We start from the raw sequence: 19388 nt of genomic DNA, 5'->3' as shown, positions 1-19388 counted from the left end.
ATCATTACTACCATCGTCATGATATCATCACCATCAGCATCACCACTGCCACTACCATTGCCATCACCACCATCACTGCTGTCATCATAACCACCAAATCATTCACTGCCATATCATTGTCACTGCCATATCATCACCAATATCACCACCACCACCACCACCATCACTACACCATCATCATCACCACATCATCACATCATCACCACCACATCATCACTACCACCACATCATCACCACCACATCATCACCACCACCACATCATCACCACCACATCATCACTAGCACCACACCATCATGACCACCACATCATCATCACATCATCACCACCACCACATCATCACGACCACATCATCACGACCACCACATCATCACCACCACATCACCACCACCCCCACATCACCACCACATCATCATCATCACCACATCATCATCATCACCACCACCACACCATCATGACCACCACATCATCACCACCACCACATCATCATGACCACCACATCATCACCACCACTACCACATCATCATCACCACATCATCATCACCACCACATCACCACCACCACCACATCATCATCACCACCACATCATCATCACCATATCACCACCACATCATCACCACCACCATATCATCATCACCACATCACCACCACCACATCATCACCACCACCACATCATCATCACCACCACATCATCACGACCACATCATCATCACCACATCATCACGACCACCACATCATCATCACCACCACATCATCACCACATCATCATCACCAGCACCACACCATCATGACCACCACATCATCATCACATCATCATCACCACCACATCATCACGACCACCACATCATCATCACCACATCATTATCACCACCACATCACCACCACATCATTATCATCACCACCACATCATCATGACCAGCACATCACCACCACCACATCATCATGACCACCACATCATCACCACCCTACCACATCATCATCACCACATCATCATCACCACCACATCATCACAACCACATCATCATCACCACCACATCACCACCACCACATCATCATCATATCACCACCACATCATCACCACAACATCATCATCACCACCACCACACCATCATGACCACACCATCACCACCACCATATCATCATCACCACATCATCACCACCACCACATCATCACGACCACCACATCATCACCACCACATCATCACCACCACATCACCACTACCACATCATCGCCACTACATCATCACTACCACCATCATCACCATCACTATCATCACCGCCACCACTGCCATCACCACCATCACCATCATCACCTCCACCATCGTTATCACCACGATCATCACCATCACTATCATAATCATCACCACAGCAGGTAACACTTTGCAATACTTACTATGTGTCAGGCACTGTACCAAGAACCCTACAGATATCAACCTCATAAACTGTCAAATTCAGAAGTAAGTGCTATTATTATTCCCATCTTATAGAAGAGGAAACAGAGATACAGAGAGTTTAAGAACTTGCTGAAGGTGGTCGGGCGCGGTGGCTCAAGCCTGTAATCCCAGCACTTTGGGAGGCCGAGGCGGGCGGATCACGAGGTCAAGAGATCGAGACCATCCTGGTCAACATGGTGAAACCCCGTCTCTACTAAAAATACAAAAAATTAGCTGGGCATGGTGGCGCGTGCCTGTAATCCCAGCTACTCAGGAGGCTGAGGCAGGAGAATTGCCTGAACCCAGGAGGCAGAGGTTGCGGTGAGCCGAGATCACGCCATTGCACTCCAGCCTGGGTAACAAGAGCGAAACTCCGTCTCAAAAAAAAAAAAAAAAAAAAAAGAACTTGCTGAAGGTCACGTGGCTAATCATGGCAGAGCCAGGACTTGAATCCAGACAGTCCAGCTCCAAAATCCACATAATTACTCCCCTATGTTGTCTCACATTTATGTACTTCCTTGGGTTGACCATTTTTCAAACAATTACTGGCAATGTTTAGGTCTTCTTTTGTAAACTGCCTAATTGTGATCTTTGGACGTTTTTTTATTCACCTATTTTATGGAATTGTAATAGATCTTTGTGTTACATGTGTGCACATAGCCTGGTGTGGGTTGGAATCCCAAAACACTTCACTAGACAGAAAAAAAATATGAGTTCTTGGTACAGTTGACAAAAAACAAAAGTAACCCAAATGTGCACACACTGCCTGCTGCTGGAAAAGAATTCACACCCACGGCTGGGGAAGTCGGGTAAGGCTGACTCAGGTTATCAGGGTGTAATGGCCAAAGTTGGTCCTCATCCTGCATCAGAAGCACCCATCTTATTTAAGTTAATCATGTGATCATCAGATTCCACAATAGATTTCACCTGCAGGTCAGGGTTTGAAGAAGTCACACATATGAGTTTGTTTTTGTCAGTGACTCATTTGTGTAATTCCAGGATTCGTTTCTTCACTCTTTTTTCCCAAGCGTAATGCAGAGGCCACAGCAGGAAGCCAGGCTTCTAGCTGTCATCATCTGGCTGCATTACAGCCTCATCTAAAGCAGGATTTCAGCTCCATCATAGGTTTGGTAGCTTCAACCCATACGTCAACCCTTCTCCTCTTGGGATTGATGTAGGGAGTATCTACAAAGCAGCATCATTCTCTGTGCAAAGCAACATCATCTCTGCGCAAAACAGTACGTCATGGACAAGCCTGAGAAGGCTCAGAGCTCAGAGCCGTCCCAGAAGTTTATGGCCAGGGAGGGACAGAGACATCATCAAAGACCCATCAAGCAGGCAGGTGGCTGCAGCTATTCAGGCTAAAGCTTTGGATAAAGGTGATTGTGAGACTAGCCAATAACTGAAATATTTACAGGGTGCTAGCTCTAGGCAATGACCGAACAATAAGCCCTGGAATTAATACAAGTGTCCCTGGAAGAGAGGAATCTTGATGGTCCTCTTTGCAAGCTTCTGGTCCTGTTGACTAGTCCTTCCTTGCTAGCTCTGGTCTGGTTTACTAGCGAATCCCTCTTCTTACATACTGGGTTGTTCTAAGTTTTTGGTTCTTCTAAATCTGTACTGTATTGGACACGTGGGAATGTATGGTCTATCTCATTAGCCTTCTCCTTTCATAATTATTTCATTATTATCAAACAACTTTGGTGTCTACAGTACATGGAAGCCCAATTTCGCTAAGAGATAATGTTAAGCTATAATAAAACTTTCATACAACACTCATTGGACAGAAACACGTCTCCCATGAAGTTGAGTTTGTGAAGTAAGACCTGTCTTTGTAGACAGTGCAAAATCAGAATAGAGGAAGAAATCTTTTAAATGCTTTAAAAATGTGTTATTTACATATCTTTAAGATCATTATATATAATTGAAAATGAAATTCAAATTATTCAGCTCTCTGAGAGACAAACAGGGACAGATCTGTGGCTTAAGAGCCTCAAGGAAACTGGTGGCTCAGAAAAGCAAAGTTGTAGATGGTTTTAAAAAGAACAAAAAGTTGACCAGGCACAGTGGCTCATGCCTGTAATCCCAGCACTTTGGGAGGCCTCAAGTGGTCAGTAGTTTGAGACCAGCCTGGCGAACATGGTGAAACCCCATCTCTACCAAAAACATAAAAAATGTGCTGGGTGTGGTGGCATGTGCCTGTAATTACGTAGCCGTAATCCCAGCTACTTGGGAGGCTAAGGGAGGAGAAACACTTGAATCTGGGAGGCAGAGATCGCACTGAGCTGAGATCATGCCATTGCACTCCAGCCTGGGTGACAAAGTGAGACTCTGTTTGGAAAAAAAAAATATTGTAATACTCAAACATAGACATGAGATAGCTTGATCCAAGGCAGAGGGCTGTGATAAGAGCCTGTGATATGTTTCCAAGGGCAAAGGCCAGAGATAAGAGGCAGAGAAAACAACTTCTATGAGCAAAGTCAAAGGCCAGGGACAAGTTGGTGAGGCTGTACAAATGGAGCTTTCCACCAGGAATCACAAAGGTGAACGTGGAGGCCTCAAACACAGAAGGAAATGCACCTCCTAGATCCAAAAGGGAGCCAGAGTTCATGGTCCACTCCAGGAAGGTAGAGAAAAGAAAAAAAAAAAAAAATTTAAAGCAGAGACATACCACAGAGCTCTGCGAAGTTGTCTACAAGACAAGGAGCAAGTGGCAGTGTCTAGACGGATGGCTTAAAGCTGCGACAATGAGGACTGGGGTTTCTCCTTTGCCAAAATGTATCTTTTCCCCTTATCTTTAGGAAGTGACAGCAAAAAGTCAACTCAAGAACCCTGGAGTCAGATGGGTCCCTGGTGCATAAAGCCTGTGGTCTTCTCAGAGCTATTCCCTCTCAGAACCTTCCCCAGCCTTCTGTTATCCCTGAGGATGGGGTCAAGCCCTGGACAAAGTACATACTTGTCAAATCATGAGTTTTAAAGCCAAATGGCTCCTTTTAAGCAGTTTTTTTTTTTTTTTTTCATTTACCAATGAAAACACATCCTCAGAGGGGTTAAGTGACCCCCAAAGTCCAAGTGAGGGTTAGTGAAGGAAGCTTCTTGGTTCCTTGCTTAACACTCATCTCAACACACTACACTGCCTTCCTGAAACTTAACTGAGATAGATTTTTAAATATTCATTGGGAAACATTCTGGAGAGGTAATACACATACAAGGATATTAACTTCAGTCCTGGGTACTAGCACAAAAGACTGAAAACTACCTCATTGTCTACTAACGGGGCAGATTAAAGAAGTAATGGTCTATCCACTCAATAATATACAGCTCCCCCGCCCTTTTTTTTTGGCGTGAAAGTTTCATAGTTAGAAGAGAACAGAAAGAAAAACAGCTCCCTCTATAAAGAGAGAGGGGTCTCTGAGTAGAAAGGACCCATACACAGCCTTTTTAAAAAGGAGGTGGGAGCTGAACATGGTGGCTCTTGCCTGTAATCCCAGCAACTCCAGAGGATCTCTTGATGCCAGGAGTTCGAGACCAGCTTGGGTAACACAGTGAGACCCTCCCCAGCCATCTCTAAAAAAATACAATAAAACTAAAAGGAAGTTGATCTATGTATTGATATATAATGACTCCTGAGATATGCTGTAAGTGAAAAATCAAGGGGTATGCTGCCATTTGTGTTGAAGGGCTGCGCAGGCACGAGTGTGCACGTCGCCATCCATGCCACCCCCGGAAGGACACGCCAAGAGCCGGCAACGGGAGCTGCCTGTTGGGGAGAAATTCAGTGCAGGGAGAATGAGACTTAACTTCACTGCATCCTCCAGATGCCTTTTGAATTTTGTACCATATATCTGACCTTCGAATAGGTCATATTACTTACTCAAAAAATTACATAATGAACACATGAAACTGTCTCTAAGGCCGAAGCAACACACAGATGTTTTATTAGTTAGTATACAGGTTGAGCTGTGTGGGCTCCAGTCCTAAAATAGCAGCCGCTCACAATCCAAGTACATTTCTCTTTCGTGAAAAGGTCTCTGCATCTCTCAGTGGGGAAGTCGTGTGCTAAGATGACTGCAGGGCCAGCTGCCTCTATCTTCTCCCCTGCCCCCAGGATGCTGGATTGGTGCAGGCGCCCTGGGGTGACTTCCTACCACGGGTACATACCTCCTAGCCAGCGGGAGGGACTAGTGGGGCCCTCCAGGTGCTCAGAGCAAACAGTGTCACCATGGAAGCAGGGGGTAACTGGCAGCCTTAGCCATGAGGCTCCAGCAATGGGGGATGAAGTAAATGATGGTACTCTGAGTAGAACCACATGACGGGATGGCCAGCTAATTCCCCAGACTCGGGTACAGGCTGTGCGATGACCTTGAAAGACATCCGTGGCCTTTCAAATGTCAACAGATCAATACAAACAGTATACAGTGGTACCCCTTATTCTCAGCAAGATGTTCCAGGTCTCCCAGGAGATGCCTAAAACCGTGGCTAGTGCCCACTCCTAGACTACATAGCCTATGCACAGATGTATTTTTCCTTTTCCACAATTTTATGGGTAGATTATTTTTTGCTGCTTTTTTAAAGAGACTGGGTCTCACTCTGTCGTCCAGGCTGAAGTGCAGTGGTGCAGTCATAGCTCACTGCAGCTTGAACTCCTGGGCTCAAGCGATCCTCCCACCTCAGCCTCCTGAGTAGCTAGGAATATAAGCGTGTGCGATCACGCATGACTAATTTATTTTTTCTATTTTTGTATTTTTTTGTAGAGATGGGATCTTGCTATATTACCCAGGCTGATCTCGAACTCCTGGGCTGAAGTGATCCTCCCACCTCAGCCTCCCAAAACGCTGGGATTACAGGCATGAGCCACTGCACCTGGCCCCAAAGATTCCTTCTTACAACCACAGTATATGATCTTCTCTTCTTACTGAGAACTTTCACCTTTTCACTTAAGAAAGTACTTTATGGCTTCTCTATGATGTATCCAGATTGCCAGTGCCACTCCTCCTGCGCTTTGGGCCATAAGGAAGTAAAGTAAGCATGACTTGATCACAAGAACTGTGATTCCAAGACAGTGAATCTAATCAGAGACGGCTACTAAGTAACCTGCCAGAGGGACGCTGGACAAAGGGGGGAGTTGTATCCAGGGCAGGACAGGATGGGATGGCCCCAGATTTCATCACACTACTCAGAAGGGTATGCAATTTAAAACTTATGAATTGTTTCTGGAATTTTCCATTAAATATTTTCAAACCAACATTGACCAAGGGTAACTGAAACTGCAGAAAGCAAAATCACAGATAAGCGGGGTGATGTGGTTTGTCCCCACCCAAATTGCATATTGAATCGTAGTTCCCATAATCCCTACATGTTATGGGAGGGACCCGGCTGGAGGTAACTCAATCATGGGGGTTACCCTCATGCTATACTCATGATGGTGAGTTCTCATGAGAGCTGATGGTTTTATAAAGGGCGTTCACCCACCTTGCTCTCATTCTTCTCTCTCCTGCCCTCCTGTGAAGAAGGATGTGTTTGCTTCCCCTTCTGCCATGAGTGTAATTTTCCTGAGGACTCCCCAGCCATGCAGAACCGTGAGTCAATTAAACCTCTTTCTTATAAAAATTACCCAGTCTAAAGTATGTCCTTATAGCAGCATGAGAATGGACTAACATGGGGGACTCCTGTATTTGCATTTTTGTAAATATTTATGAATAGGAAGATGTATATATGAATATATCAAGGCAAGGAGTTTTTGCTTAGTGATTCATTCTAACATTCTACATTAAAAATGTAGTTTTGCAAAGACAATTTTTAAAAAAGCTTTGTTTAGAAACCAAAACAAGCACTCTGCTTCCACTGGTTCTTCAGTTTTCCTAAAATGTTAATAAATACCCTAAAGTAATGAAGAACAAGAACAAATATCCCCCTGCCCTCCCAAAAAAAGAAATCCTAAAGGAAAAAACTATGGGAAATTCTTAACATTAACTGAATCCCCATCCTTCTCTGGGAAAGCATTGTATGAACTGGAACACTGCGGAACACAGCCGTGGGAATAAAGAAGTCCCTATTTCCCCGGGGCGTGTGAGTTTCAGCCAGGAACAGAAGTGCGCTAAACAAAACAGAAACTGTGAAGGTGAAATCCCAATTCTGTCCTTGACTCCAACCAGGTTTTCTCCTAAGGCTGGGAAAGCATGACAGGACACTAACTTACTCAAAGCACCACAAAGAGCCACCCATCAAGGGTAGATTGGGTATAGGCCACAGCACTGGCATACAGGCGGGCTGAAGTGGGTACCACCTGGCAGCGCTTTCACCCAGGAGACACAAAACCAGATTCCCCACATAAGCAGAATATGTGAAAAAAAAAAAAAAAAAAAAAAAAGAAAGAAAGAAAGAAAGTAAAAAAAACAGATTCTGTGGGCCATGTCACTTCTCGCAGGAGCCTGGCTTCATGGAACTCTGAGTGATGGTGATGCTGGGGGCACGGGACAGAGGCTTTAGAGAAAGGGGTGCCGATATGTATGAGGCTACAGGTGCGGCAGCCAGAAAAGAGGTCATTCAGCCATGAAAGAAGGAAAAAAAAAAAAAAAACCTTGTAACTAATTACACTGATGGTATAAAATAAAAGGAGTCCTTTAAGGGACTAGTGAGAATAGAGTTCTCAATTATTGATTTGCAATATTCTTTAAGTAAAGAAATGTATGATTTTTAAAAAATTAATCCATTGACCTATTATACTGGCGAATTTTGGCTCCAAAGGTACTCAGGTTGGTAATCAATCTGTGACTTATAAAGAAATAGACTTTGAGATATTATCAAATTGCTCTTATTGAGGGTCCATGGGACTGTAGTTTAGTGAAACGAAACAGATTTACAGTTAGACAGACTCAAAAGCTAAGTTTGAATTGGAGTTATGGCCTGGATAAGTTATGAAAACCGATAAGCCTCAATCTCTTCATTTGTTATTGTAATGAGTCAACAAGGGAAAATACACAAAGCCGGGCGTGGTGGCTCACGCTTATAGTCCCAGCATTTTGGGAGGCCAAGGAGGGCAGATCACTTGAGGTCAGGAGTTCAAGACGAGTCTGGCCAGCGTGGCCAAAACCCATCTCTACTAAAAAATATAAAAATTAGCTGGGTATGGCAGCAGGAGCCTGTAATCCCAGCTACTTGGAAGACTGAGGCAGGAGAATTGCTTAAATCCAGGAGGCGGAGGTTGCAGTGAGCCAAGATCATGCCACTACATTCCAGCCTGGGTGACAGAGCAAGACTCCATCTCAAAGAAAAAAGAGAGAAAGAAAGAAAAAGAAAAAGAGGCCAGGTGCGGTGGCTCAAGCCTGTAATCCCAGCACTTTGGGAGGCTGAGGCGGGTGGATCACGAGGTCAAGAGATCGAGACCATCCCGGTAAACATGGTGAAACCCCGTCTCTACTAAAAATACAAAAAATTAGCTGGGCATGGTGGCGTGTGCCTGTAATCCCAGCTACTCAGGAGGCTGAGGCAGGAGAATTGCCTGAGCCCAGGAGGCGGAGGTTGCGGTGAGCCGAGATCGCGCCATTGCACTCCAGCCTGGGTAACAAGAGCGAAACTCTGTCTCAAAAAAAAAAAAAAAAAAAAAAAGAAAGAAAGAAAAGAAAAAGAAAAAAATATAAGCATATGCCAAAAGTTCAAAAAATTAGCTATTATTTTAAAATGTTGGGCCCCATATAGTCCAACAAAACTAAAAACTCTATAGCTAAAGTCTACTCAATGAGAAGTAAAAAAAGAAAAGCCTTCACGTATTTTTAATGCATATAAAACAAAGACAATTTGAAATGAATTTGTCAATGGGAATTAAGAGCTATCAGAACCCATTCGGCAAGTCTTTAGTAAGCTACAAACATGTGCAAGGTACCAGATATCATGAAGACAAGGTGCTGTCTCCATGCATACAATCCACCTGTCTGCAGACAGGCAGACACACGCTGTGTTCTACAGACATGTTTTGAGGTGTGCCTTAGTTCAGGCTGCTATTACAGAATATGATAGACTGCTTACTTAAAGAACAGACATTTATTTCTTACAGTTCTGAAAGCTGGAAGTCTACCAAGGTCAGGGTGCCAGCAGGGTCAGGTTTCTGGTGAGGGCTTCATTCCGGCAGAGAAAGAAAGCTCTGGATTCTTTATCACTTTATAAGCACACATTGATGCTATTCATGGGGGCTCCACCCTCAAGAGCACCTCCAGACACCATCACACTGGGGATTTCGGCTTCAACATAGGAATTGGAAGGGATACACAATTCAGTTCCAGCAGGGTACCAGCACTGTTCACTATGTCCTTCCCTAAAGACTCCCTGTGCCCACAGATCCTACCAAAGGTGTGGCTCTCAGTGGCCACATGATACCACACAACACTCTCCTACCCTCTCTTCCCATTCTCCACCACAGTGGACTAGATCATGCCTGGATAACCCCTTTCTTGGCCAGAAACCAGTGAGCTCCTTTCTGGAGAATGTGAGCTGAGGAAAGATGCTGGGGGCAATCTAGGTGACAGAGAGGGAGACAGAAAAGGAGAGAGGTTAGAAAGACAGATGGACCTTGGGTACTTGACTTTCCAGGGTCTAATTCTAATAAAGTCCAGTCATACTTCATTTTCAGATAACCTATTGTATGTTCGAATAAAAACTTTTTTTTCTTTGAGACGGAATCTCACTCTGTTGTCCAGACTCCCTGGAGAACAGGGGCATGATCTCAGGCTCACTGCAGTGTGTGCTTATAAAATGATCTCTGCCTCCCAGGTTCAAGCGATTCTCCTGTCTCAACCTCCCGAACAGCCAGAATTACAGGCATCCATCTGTAGAGATGGGTTTCACCATGTAGTCCGTGCTGGTCTTGAACTCCTGACCTCAGGTGATCCACCCACCTCAGCCTCCCAAAGTGCTGCGATTATAGGTGTGAGCCACCACACCCAGCAAAATAAAACCCTTTACTTGAGCTTGTTGGTAGATGTTACACACACATTGAGCAACAGACGCAAAGGCCCACGTTCCCCATTTGTGACTGTGGACAAGCCACTCACCTCTAGGAGCCACAGCTTGGGGCAGAAGAACGAGGGTCTGCCCAAGCAGAAGCCTGGGGAGAGAGGGTGGGAGTACGTGGGAAAGATGTCAGGGTGAGGATACACTCACTAAGAGCTACAGGGCCTCTGGCAGGGGTCAACACCTTTGGTCATAGCGACTGCAGAAGGCATCATGAAAGAAACGACATGTGGGCTGACCTTGATTTAGAGAAGAGGAAAAGAAAGATCAGGAGATGCTCTCAGCAGCAGAGAAAGTCATGACCGCAGAGAGGCATGGGCAGTAACAAATTCCTTTCGGTGAACAATGACGTCTGATGCTGAATTCGAAGGTGTTGTCTGCCCTACACTATAATCAGACTTCCCTCCCTCCCCATTAGCCACAAACGCTTCAGCAAACGGTGTGCACAATAGTTGGATTTTAGTGATTCCTGGGAGGAGGGTGGTGAGAGAGACAGAACTGAAGATAACCGAGTTCCACCCAAGGTCAAACGTTGAAGAAAAAGAGCATCCTAAGGACACAGAGGCATGAGGAACCCAGTGATGGGCAAGGTGGCTGCAGTGTGGATGTGCTTGAGGACCATGAAAACTTAAGACCCCCAGAAACCCCATGAACATGTATTAGCTCAGGCCATTTCATTTAGATATTAAAGGAAAGCTGCCAGGCACGGTGGCTCACGCCTATAATCCCAGCACTTTGGGAGGCCAAGGTGGGTGGATCATTGAGGTCAGGAGTTCGAGACCAGCCTGGTAAATATGGTGAAGCCCCGTCTCTACTAAAAACACAAAAATTAGATGGGCGTGGTGGTGCGTGCCTGTAATCATGGCTACTCAGGAGACTGAGGCAAAAGAATCACTTGAACCCGGGAGGCGGAGATTGTAGTGAGCCATACCACTGCACTCTAGCCTTGGACTCTTTCTCAAAAAATAAAAATAAAGGGAAAGGTGATCCTAGCATGTCAAAGGACATGGAAACCCTTTTGGTCACAGAAGAACAGGGATAAAATCTCAGAAGCTTCTAGACTGAAAACAAGTTAAAACAGACAAAAAGAATAATGTTACCTATAAAAGAAAGAGAAGCAGGTTGGTAGAGAAAACAGCATCTGGCCAGCCGCAGCAGCTCACGCCTGTATTCCCAGCACTTTGGGGGACTGAGGCAAGTGGATCACCTGAGGTCAAGGGCAGGAGTTTGAGACCAGCCTGGCCAACATGGCAAAACCCCGCCTTTACTAAAAATACAAAAATTAGTTGGGTGTGGTCACGTGCACGTACAATCCCAGCTACTCAGGAGGCTGAGGCAAGAGAATTGCTTGAACCCAGGAGGCAGAGGTTGCAGTGAGCTGAGATCGTGCCACTGCACTCCAGCCTGGGTGACGGAGTGAGATTCTGCCTCAAAAAACAAAAACAAAACAAAAAAAGAAACATCTGTACCAGTAAATGCTGGAAGACTTAAAACAATGTTTATGGAGTTTAAAGGAAAACAATTGTTATCACTGAGTCACATGCACACCCAGACTATGCATTACGTGGGAGGGAAAGGAATGGCATTTTCAGACACAGAAGAACTCAAAATATATCATCCACGCACTCCAAGAAAAAAAAATCATATGAGCATGCTCTTAAAGAAGAAAAAGAGAGGATGTGTTTTATTTTTTATTTTTTGAGACAGAGTCTTGCTCTGTCACCCAGGCTGCAGTGCAATGGTGCCATTTCAGCTTACTGCAACTTCCATCTCCCAGGTTCAAGAGATTTTCCTGCCTCAGCCTCCTGAGCAGCTGGGATTACATACATGCGCCCGCCACCATACTCGGCTAATTTTTTCTGTATTTTTAGTAGAGATGGGGTTTCACCATGTTGCCCAGGCTGGTCTCGAACTCCTGACCTCAGGTGATCTGCCCACCTCGGCCTCCCAAAGTGCTGGGACTACAGGCATCAGCTACTACGCCAGGCCAAGAAGATACGTTTTGTAAGAAACAACAGAAACCTATAAAAATAGTAAAGCCGTCAGAAAAGTCTAAAATGTTTTTGATAACAGGGATGTGAAACATCATATAATGTTTAAGAAAAAAGTCTCTAGTGAAACAAGGGAAAAATAAAAGAATTACAATTCCAGGTTATTTCAATAAAACCTGGGAAATGAAAAGAAGTCAAAATACCCTATATATTTTTGTCTTGTGAAATGGTAGAATATTTGAAACAGTGGTTAATTTTTCGATATGGATAAAGAAATATGGATGAAAACATGCTTGTTGAAAATGTACAGATCTCCAGGTGCGGTGGCTCATGCCTGTAGTCTCAGCACTTTGGGAGCCTGAGGCACCTGGATTTCTTGAGCTCAGGAGTTCGAGACCAGCCTAGGCAACACAGTGAGACCCTGTATCTACAAAAATTAGCCAGGTGTGGGGGTGCATGCCTGCAGTCCCAGCTAGAGGATGAGGTAGAGGATCACTTGAGTCCAGGAGGTCAAGGCTGTAATGAGCTGAGATCATGCCACTGCGCTCCAGCCCAGGCGACAGAGTGAGATCTTATCTCAAAAAAAAAAAAAAAAAAAAAAAAGGTACAGATAATCCACAGAAGAAAAATAAAGAATGAAAACTAGACATATTCTGCCAAAGGCAGGAAATAAAATACAGAAATATTTTGAGTACCAAGAAAGCTTTTAAACAAAATGCAAAGACTGAATATGATCTGAATTGTCCATTACGATAGGCACTAGTCACATGGGGCTATTTAAATTTAAATCAACTCAAATAAAATGAAGCATTCAGCTCTTCAGTCACACTTGCCACATTTCAAGTGCTCCATGCGCTGATGACTGCCCAACTAGATTACTATCACCCCAGAAAGTTTCAGCATACAACACTAAGTGTCAGTGAAAGATACATGGTAACAAACGCACCCAGATGCAGTAAGATCCCAGCGATGCTAAACACACAACACATATTAAAATGTGAGTTAAACTATCAGTGGTAATATCTCCAGGAAATTAGGTGACCAGGGGCTTTCACTCTACTTTATATACCTTATTGTTATATATATACACATATATATATACTTACCTCTTTATATTTATATATATTTGACATATCTATGTTTGATATTATCTCTATATTATATATTTGATATTATATATCTCTATATAATTTGATATTTATATATCTATATATTTGATATTTACATATGATATATAAATATGTACATATAAGATATATAAATATATATATATGTATATTTTTAGACAGAGTCTCATTCTGTTACCCAGGCTGGAGTACAGTAGTACAATCGCAGCTCACTGGGCTAAAGCGATCCTCCCATCTCAGCCTCCCAAGTAGCTGGAACTACAGGCATGCATCACCATGTCTAGCTCATTCTTTATTTTGTAGAGATACGGTCTTGCTGTGTTTGTTGCCCAGGCTGATTTTGAACTCTTGGCCTTAAGCAATCTTTGGCCTCTCAAATCACTGGGATGAGCCCTACTGGCCCTACTGTTTGATTTCTGAATAAGCATATTTTTCTCTTATCACAAATAAAAGTCATTAACATGTTTTCAAATGAAATAACAAATCAGTCAATTTCTTGACCTCGGAGTAGAACTTGGTTCAATTAAAATAAAGTGGTTTTAACTAGTATAGATGTACGTTGTACACTTGTGCTAATAAACAAAGACGGCAAAGTACGTGTCCCATATTTAGACAACCCTGGAAAAAGTTTGTTTTGGGCCAAAGGGTGACATCACCCATTCAGATGCAAGTCTTAGCAGATATTTGATCATTTCAAACTATAGATCTTGAGTTGAGGAGGTCCCTCAGGCAAAGACTGTTGTTAATCCATTTTTCCATTTAGATGTATACAGTTGATAAGAGATCAAATTTCAGAAAGGGCAGCTTTGAGTTATCCCTAAATTTTCCATAAGAAAAATCTATTGCAAGTCATAATACGTTTCTGTGTTTTCCCACAGATACCATACAGCTAAGGGGGAGTTCCCAACTTCATTTCAACAACAGACAGTCAGATAAAACAACATAGTCCCCAAAGAAGAACTTCCACTTTTTTTCCCCTCAACTGGGGGTGGTAAAAGGCAGGTTATGTTCTTTGTGAACAGAATTCCAAAGTTTCATCTTTGTCCAATACCAGATCTTCAATCTTTCTAAAAAATAAAAAGAACTCTTAAAAACGTCTTAACTCTTAAATACTAAAACTATTTCATGTCTACTCGAGGGACTAACTTAGTCCCATATTTGCCAACAAAGACATACTCATCTATGTTTATTTTGGTTCTTGTATAAATCTTCTCAGTAGCTGCTTCCAGTGAAAATTGAGGGAAAAGCTCTCTTAATGGAAAGCTGTGAGAAACATCTATTTGACTAGAAGTATGCACTCTGGAAGTCAATGTTGGTAAAGCAAGGGGAGAGGTGTGGTTTTGTTACCAAAACACCAATTATATTTGACTCTGTCTCCAGCAATGGACAATAACATTAGCTCAGTAAGAGACCATGACCAAGACCAAATGTATTTTATAAATGGAGAGGCTGTACATCAAAAGGATAGCAAGAAGAAAAAAGTGGTTTTAAATGATTCAACAATTTGCCCTGTCCTCAGTGGCTTCCCTGAAGCCCTTCAGAAGTAACAGAAGGCAAGAACACAGAAAATGAGGGAAGTATTAAAGATTCTGGAGCATCCTAACCTCAGATCCAACCGTGAAAGCTCCTAGGAAATTTCATCCTCCAGGCTGGGGGTAGTAGCTCACACCTGTAATTCCAGCAGTCTGGGACGCCAAGGCAGGCGCATCACTTGAGGTCAGGAGTTTGAGACCAGCCTGGCCAACATGGTGAAACCCTATCTCTACTAAACATAAAAAAATTAGTTGAGTGTGGTGGCACGTGGCTGTAATCCCAGCTACTCACGAGGCTGAGGCAGGAGAATCGCTTGAACCCAGGAGGCGAAGGTTGCAGTGAGCTGAGATGGCACCACTGCACGCCAGCCTGGGTGATAGGGCAAGACTCCAGCTCAAAAAAAAAAAAAAAAGAGAGTATATTTTCCATGAAAAACAATATATAAACACAGTGAGATTCAAGTGTTTTATAATACTTATGCCATTGCTTTTAATTAAACATAAAACATCTTATATTTCATTCATGGACTCAGCATTATCTATAAAATGAAATACCCTTTTTAGTCCATGAAGAAAATTCCATGATAATAAAAGAAAAGCATATGCAGTTTTACATATTTACATATATATATTTTGGTACAAAACAGGACTTTAATTAGGCATTTTGCTCTTATTTGAGGCTCTAGTTTCAACTTAGTATGTCTAAAACGACTAATAAATACATTATGCTGAGTGGTGGAGTAAATGAATCCTTTCAGGCCACAAGGGTGCTATTCAGTCAATTACCGCTCTGCACTGGCTGCTGCCTGGTGGCCTCAAATTGACAAACTGCCTTTAAAAGGTGAAACATGTTCTTACTGATTCATCCAAAGGCTCATTATTTGTTATTTATTTAAACTGATGGGAATGAAGAGGCCAAGCAGAGAAAGAGTCTTTCAAATTTTAACATTTCCAAAGTTGAGCTACTTAAAGAAAACCTGGGTTGCTACTGCGATATCATCAGTACAAGAGCCAAATAAAACACAATTACTCCCCCAAACTTGGCACACATTGTCTGAATTCAAATCCAGAAAGGCAATCCAGCAAGAGCAGTCACTGGAAGTTTTCTTAATCTCCTTACATTTAAATAGAGTACAATATAACCAGTATGTCAATCTTTTCCCCCTAGAAGCTATTAACATGTTATCTGCTCTTGGTTAAAACATTTCAGTCCATGGGGCATCTCTAAATTTTGATTAACCTTGCTAATATATAATGAATGTGCTAATAGACAAAACTGAAAACTCTTGAAGGCAGCACAGACGGCTCTGGGTGCCACTGTGGGAACTTCATTTAGCTTCTTGAAAGGTGTCAGGGGACAGGTTCAGATCAATGGGCACACAGATGAGGAATTCTTTGTACCACGAACATTCGATACAGTGGAAGCAAAGAAGTCCTAATCAAGCCCTCGAAGCTAGGGTATCAATCAAAGGAGTAACAGTATACAGAAATTACAGTAGAGAAAACTTGTCCAGGGTCTCTGTAGAAAGAACACAGGTACTGAAGTTAATCCATCAGCTTGCATCTGCACCAGGGCCCATTTCTGGCACTAGAACTACTGTTTCAAAATGTATTTGTATTTAGCTGTCTATCACAAGCAAATTTCTATCGCTGCACAAACAGAATTCAGGTTCAGACTTCTGTCCAATTTCCTTTCCTCTCTTAAAAAACAATATTCTAGACACGAACATTCGTTTCTTGCAGCCGACACTTAAGTATTCACGGCAAAAAAAGAAAAACTTAGAAATGGGAGACACACAGTCAGTTTTTCTTTTCCTTGATTTCTTGTGACTATTTTATAATGAATTAGAGGTCAGTAAAAAGTCCCTTTAATATTTAATAAATCTTCAAGTAGACAAGTAGAATGCAAGGGATTTACACTTTCAATCATCAATCAAGAATCTCTCCATGAACGAAACCATCTGGGACTCAGGCCTCCCTATCATGTTTTTTAAGCTGACCCACTTCTCCATCACTCACCAGGGTTCGAAAAATCTCACTTCTAAGGGGGTAAGCAAGAACCGCTCTGGGCCAGTGCATAGTTTGAATCCAATAGGGTAAAAGGGTAATGCAAACACCACTTTAAAAGGACACCAGTTTTTATTTAAAATGACCCTCTGCCCCTAAAAATAGCATCAGCACCAGCCTTCACCTGAAGCAATCTTTTCTCTAACAGAAGAGCAAATCAAGTCTGCAGGGGAGAAAGGGGGCAAATGCAAAGGATTAAGAAACCCAATCAAGAGTGAAAAGGACTGGTGAATTGAGTTTTGGAGATCAAATACCAGCTTTGCAAAGTGGATGCGGCCAGGTCAGCGAGAGCCGGGTTCAGGGGGTCGGCCCTGCTCTGAAGAGCTCTAGGGACACCCGAGGCGGTGCAAAGCCCAGTGTCCCAGCAGGGGCCGGGCCCAGGATCCCCTCGGCGCCCTCGACCCGGCCGAGGAGGCAGAACTTTGCGCAGTTCGCCGCCGGCAGCTCAGACACCACCAGGGGCACCTCCACACCGCTCCACCCTCACGTTTGCCCATTCTTTTCGGGTGGCGGCTGCGGAGAGGGAGTCTGAAGGGACTTAACAAGGATGGCAGGGGGCAGAGGAGGGCGACCTCCCACCCCAGGCTGCGTCCGCCACAAAGGGAAGGGCGGCGCGCCTCTCCTCGGCGCCCATCAGTGCCACCCGCGGGCGAGGTAGCACGCGCCTCCAGGGCCAGGCCGCCAGCGGGGATGGGCGAGGCCGGCCGGGGGCGCGCGGCAGGTGACAGTCGTGTCGCCCGTCCCCGCGCGGGCCCCAGCCTCCCCGCCCACCACGGGCCTCGCCTCCCCGCACACTGTCCTCTTCCGGAGCCAGCCGTGCGCCCCGGACCTCACCGTGGGTTCCGCGCCGCTGCGAAGCCATCGCCGGACGGAGCGGCCGAGGGGCCCCCCCGTCCCGGAAGCCGGCACCCGAGTGGGAGACCCTGGCGCGCGCGGTCCCCGCCCTGTCGCGCCCAATGCGCCCGCGCGCCGCCCCTACCCTTTGGCGTGCTCCGTCTCCTCCTCATTGTCCCCGTCTATCCCGCACGTGTCCTGGTCGTCCAGTTCCAGGCTCTGCTGGCTGGCCGCAGACTCGCTGTCCTCCGCCATAGCGGCGGCGCTGACTGGGGAGGCGGTGCTCTGGGCCGGGCCGGCGCGGCTGGGCGGGCGCGGCCGCAGCTCCCTCTAGTGCCGCCCGCCGTCCTGCTCCGAGTCTGAGCCCTGGCGCCGCGCCCCGCCCCGCCCGCCGGCCCCGCCCACGCCCTGCCCGCCTGCCCCCCAACACCCCCCGCCCCGCGGGCTTCAATCCCGCTCTCTAACCCCGCCCGCTTCTCCGGGCCCTCCCCATCCAGCCCCGCCTCTCCCCGCCCCACCGGCTTCAATCCCGCTCCGTAACCCCGCCCACCTCTGCTGCCCCCCCTCCAGCCCCGCCTCTCCCCGCCCCGCCGCCTTCAATTCCGCCCTCTAACCCCGCCCACCACTGCGGCCCCTCCCCCCAGGCCCCGCCCCGTCCGCGCCATCCCTGCTCACCTTGGCCACCTGGGCGCAGGAGAGATCCCGGTCATCCAAGCCGGCGCGGTACCTCTGCCTGGGGCTCGGCTCTCAAGGCTGCAAACGTGCAAGACTTGCCATCATGAGTGGCTGCATTTTTGGAACACAGGCCGTGTGATTTTTCTTCTGGATGAGTTAGGGAGCGCTCCCAATCCGTGCAGGGGTTCCCCACTCAGGAGTAGGAGCTCAGGTCTGGGGCTTTGCAGAAGCTCTTCTCGCCCTCTCAGTACATGCTGTTAACAGTTCCATTTCGCATCTGTCTATCCTTCTAATACGTTATGAAATCAAATTCAAAGTCAAAACAGAGTACTTCCAACCTACCCACCACCCCGTTCCTATCAGGCTTGCAGCACTAAAACTCTTGACAGAGAAATTCTTGAGCTACCCGTGCTTTCTCTGAACACTACGGACGGCTCAGACCACAACAGACATCTTGAGGGACATGGGAACGCATCCACAATGCTGGGGGATTGGACCGTTTCAGGTAGGCCACTCTGGCTTTCCCAAGGTCAAGGTCATGACCTAGATGTCCAAGCAAATGTGCACAGCCTTCTGTGCTGAAATCGTCCTTTGTCTTTCTCAGAAAAGGGAAGAAATGCACTCTGTAGGACTGCCAAACAGAAGGCCGGCAAAGTTCAGCCTCTCTTATTTGCTATTTCGTTCTGTACAGAGCAGCCCTGTCCTTTGCTTTGCTAAGATGATCT

General features: G+C 45.3%; 1 protein-coding gene across 5 annotated transcripts in view; it reads right to left on the bottom strand.

Annotated features, from left to right (window-relative positions):
* Positions 1 to 18376, bottom strand: part of NMT2 (N-myristoyltransferase 2) — a 60166-nt gene extending 41790 nt beyond the window's left edge. For 3 of the 5 annotated variants that reach the window (XM_039478577.2, XM_039478579.2, XM_074404991.1), the window contains exon 1: positions 18134 to 18375. In XM_039478577.2, coding sequence (XP_039334511.1) covers positions 18134 to 18161 — 28 coding nt within the window. In that variant the 5' untranslated portion in view covers positions 18162 to 18375. Of the gene's footprint in view, positions 1 to 18133 lie in introns of all 5 variants that reach the window. The other 2 variants (XM_074404990.1, XM_039478576.2) reach the window with 2 other exon arrangements.
* Between the last annotated feature and the right edge of the window lie 1012 nt (positions 18377 to 19388).

The sequence above is a fragment of the Saimiri boliviensis genome, chromosome 8 (assembly GCF_048565385.1).
Source record: "Saimiri boliviensis isolate mSaiBol1 chromosome 8, mSaiBol1.pri, whole genome shotgun sequence".
Lineage (NCBI taxonomy): Eukaryota > Metazoa > Chordata > Mammalia > Primates > Cebidae > Saimiri > Saimiri boliviensis.
The sequence above is the reverse complement of the archived record's forward strand: the minus strand, read 5'-3'. Positions and strand labels throughout refer to the sequence as shown.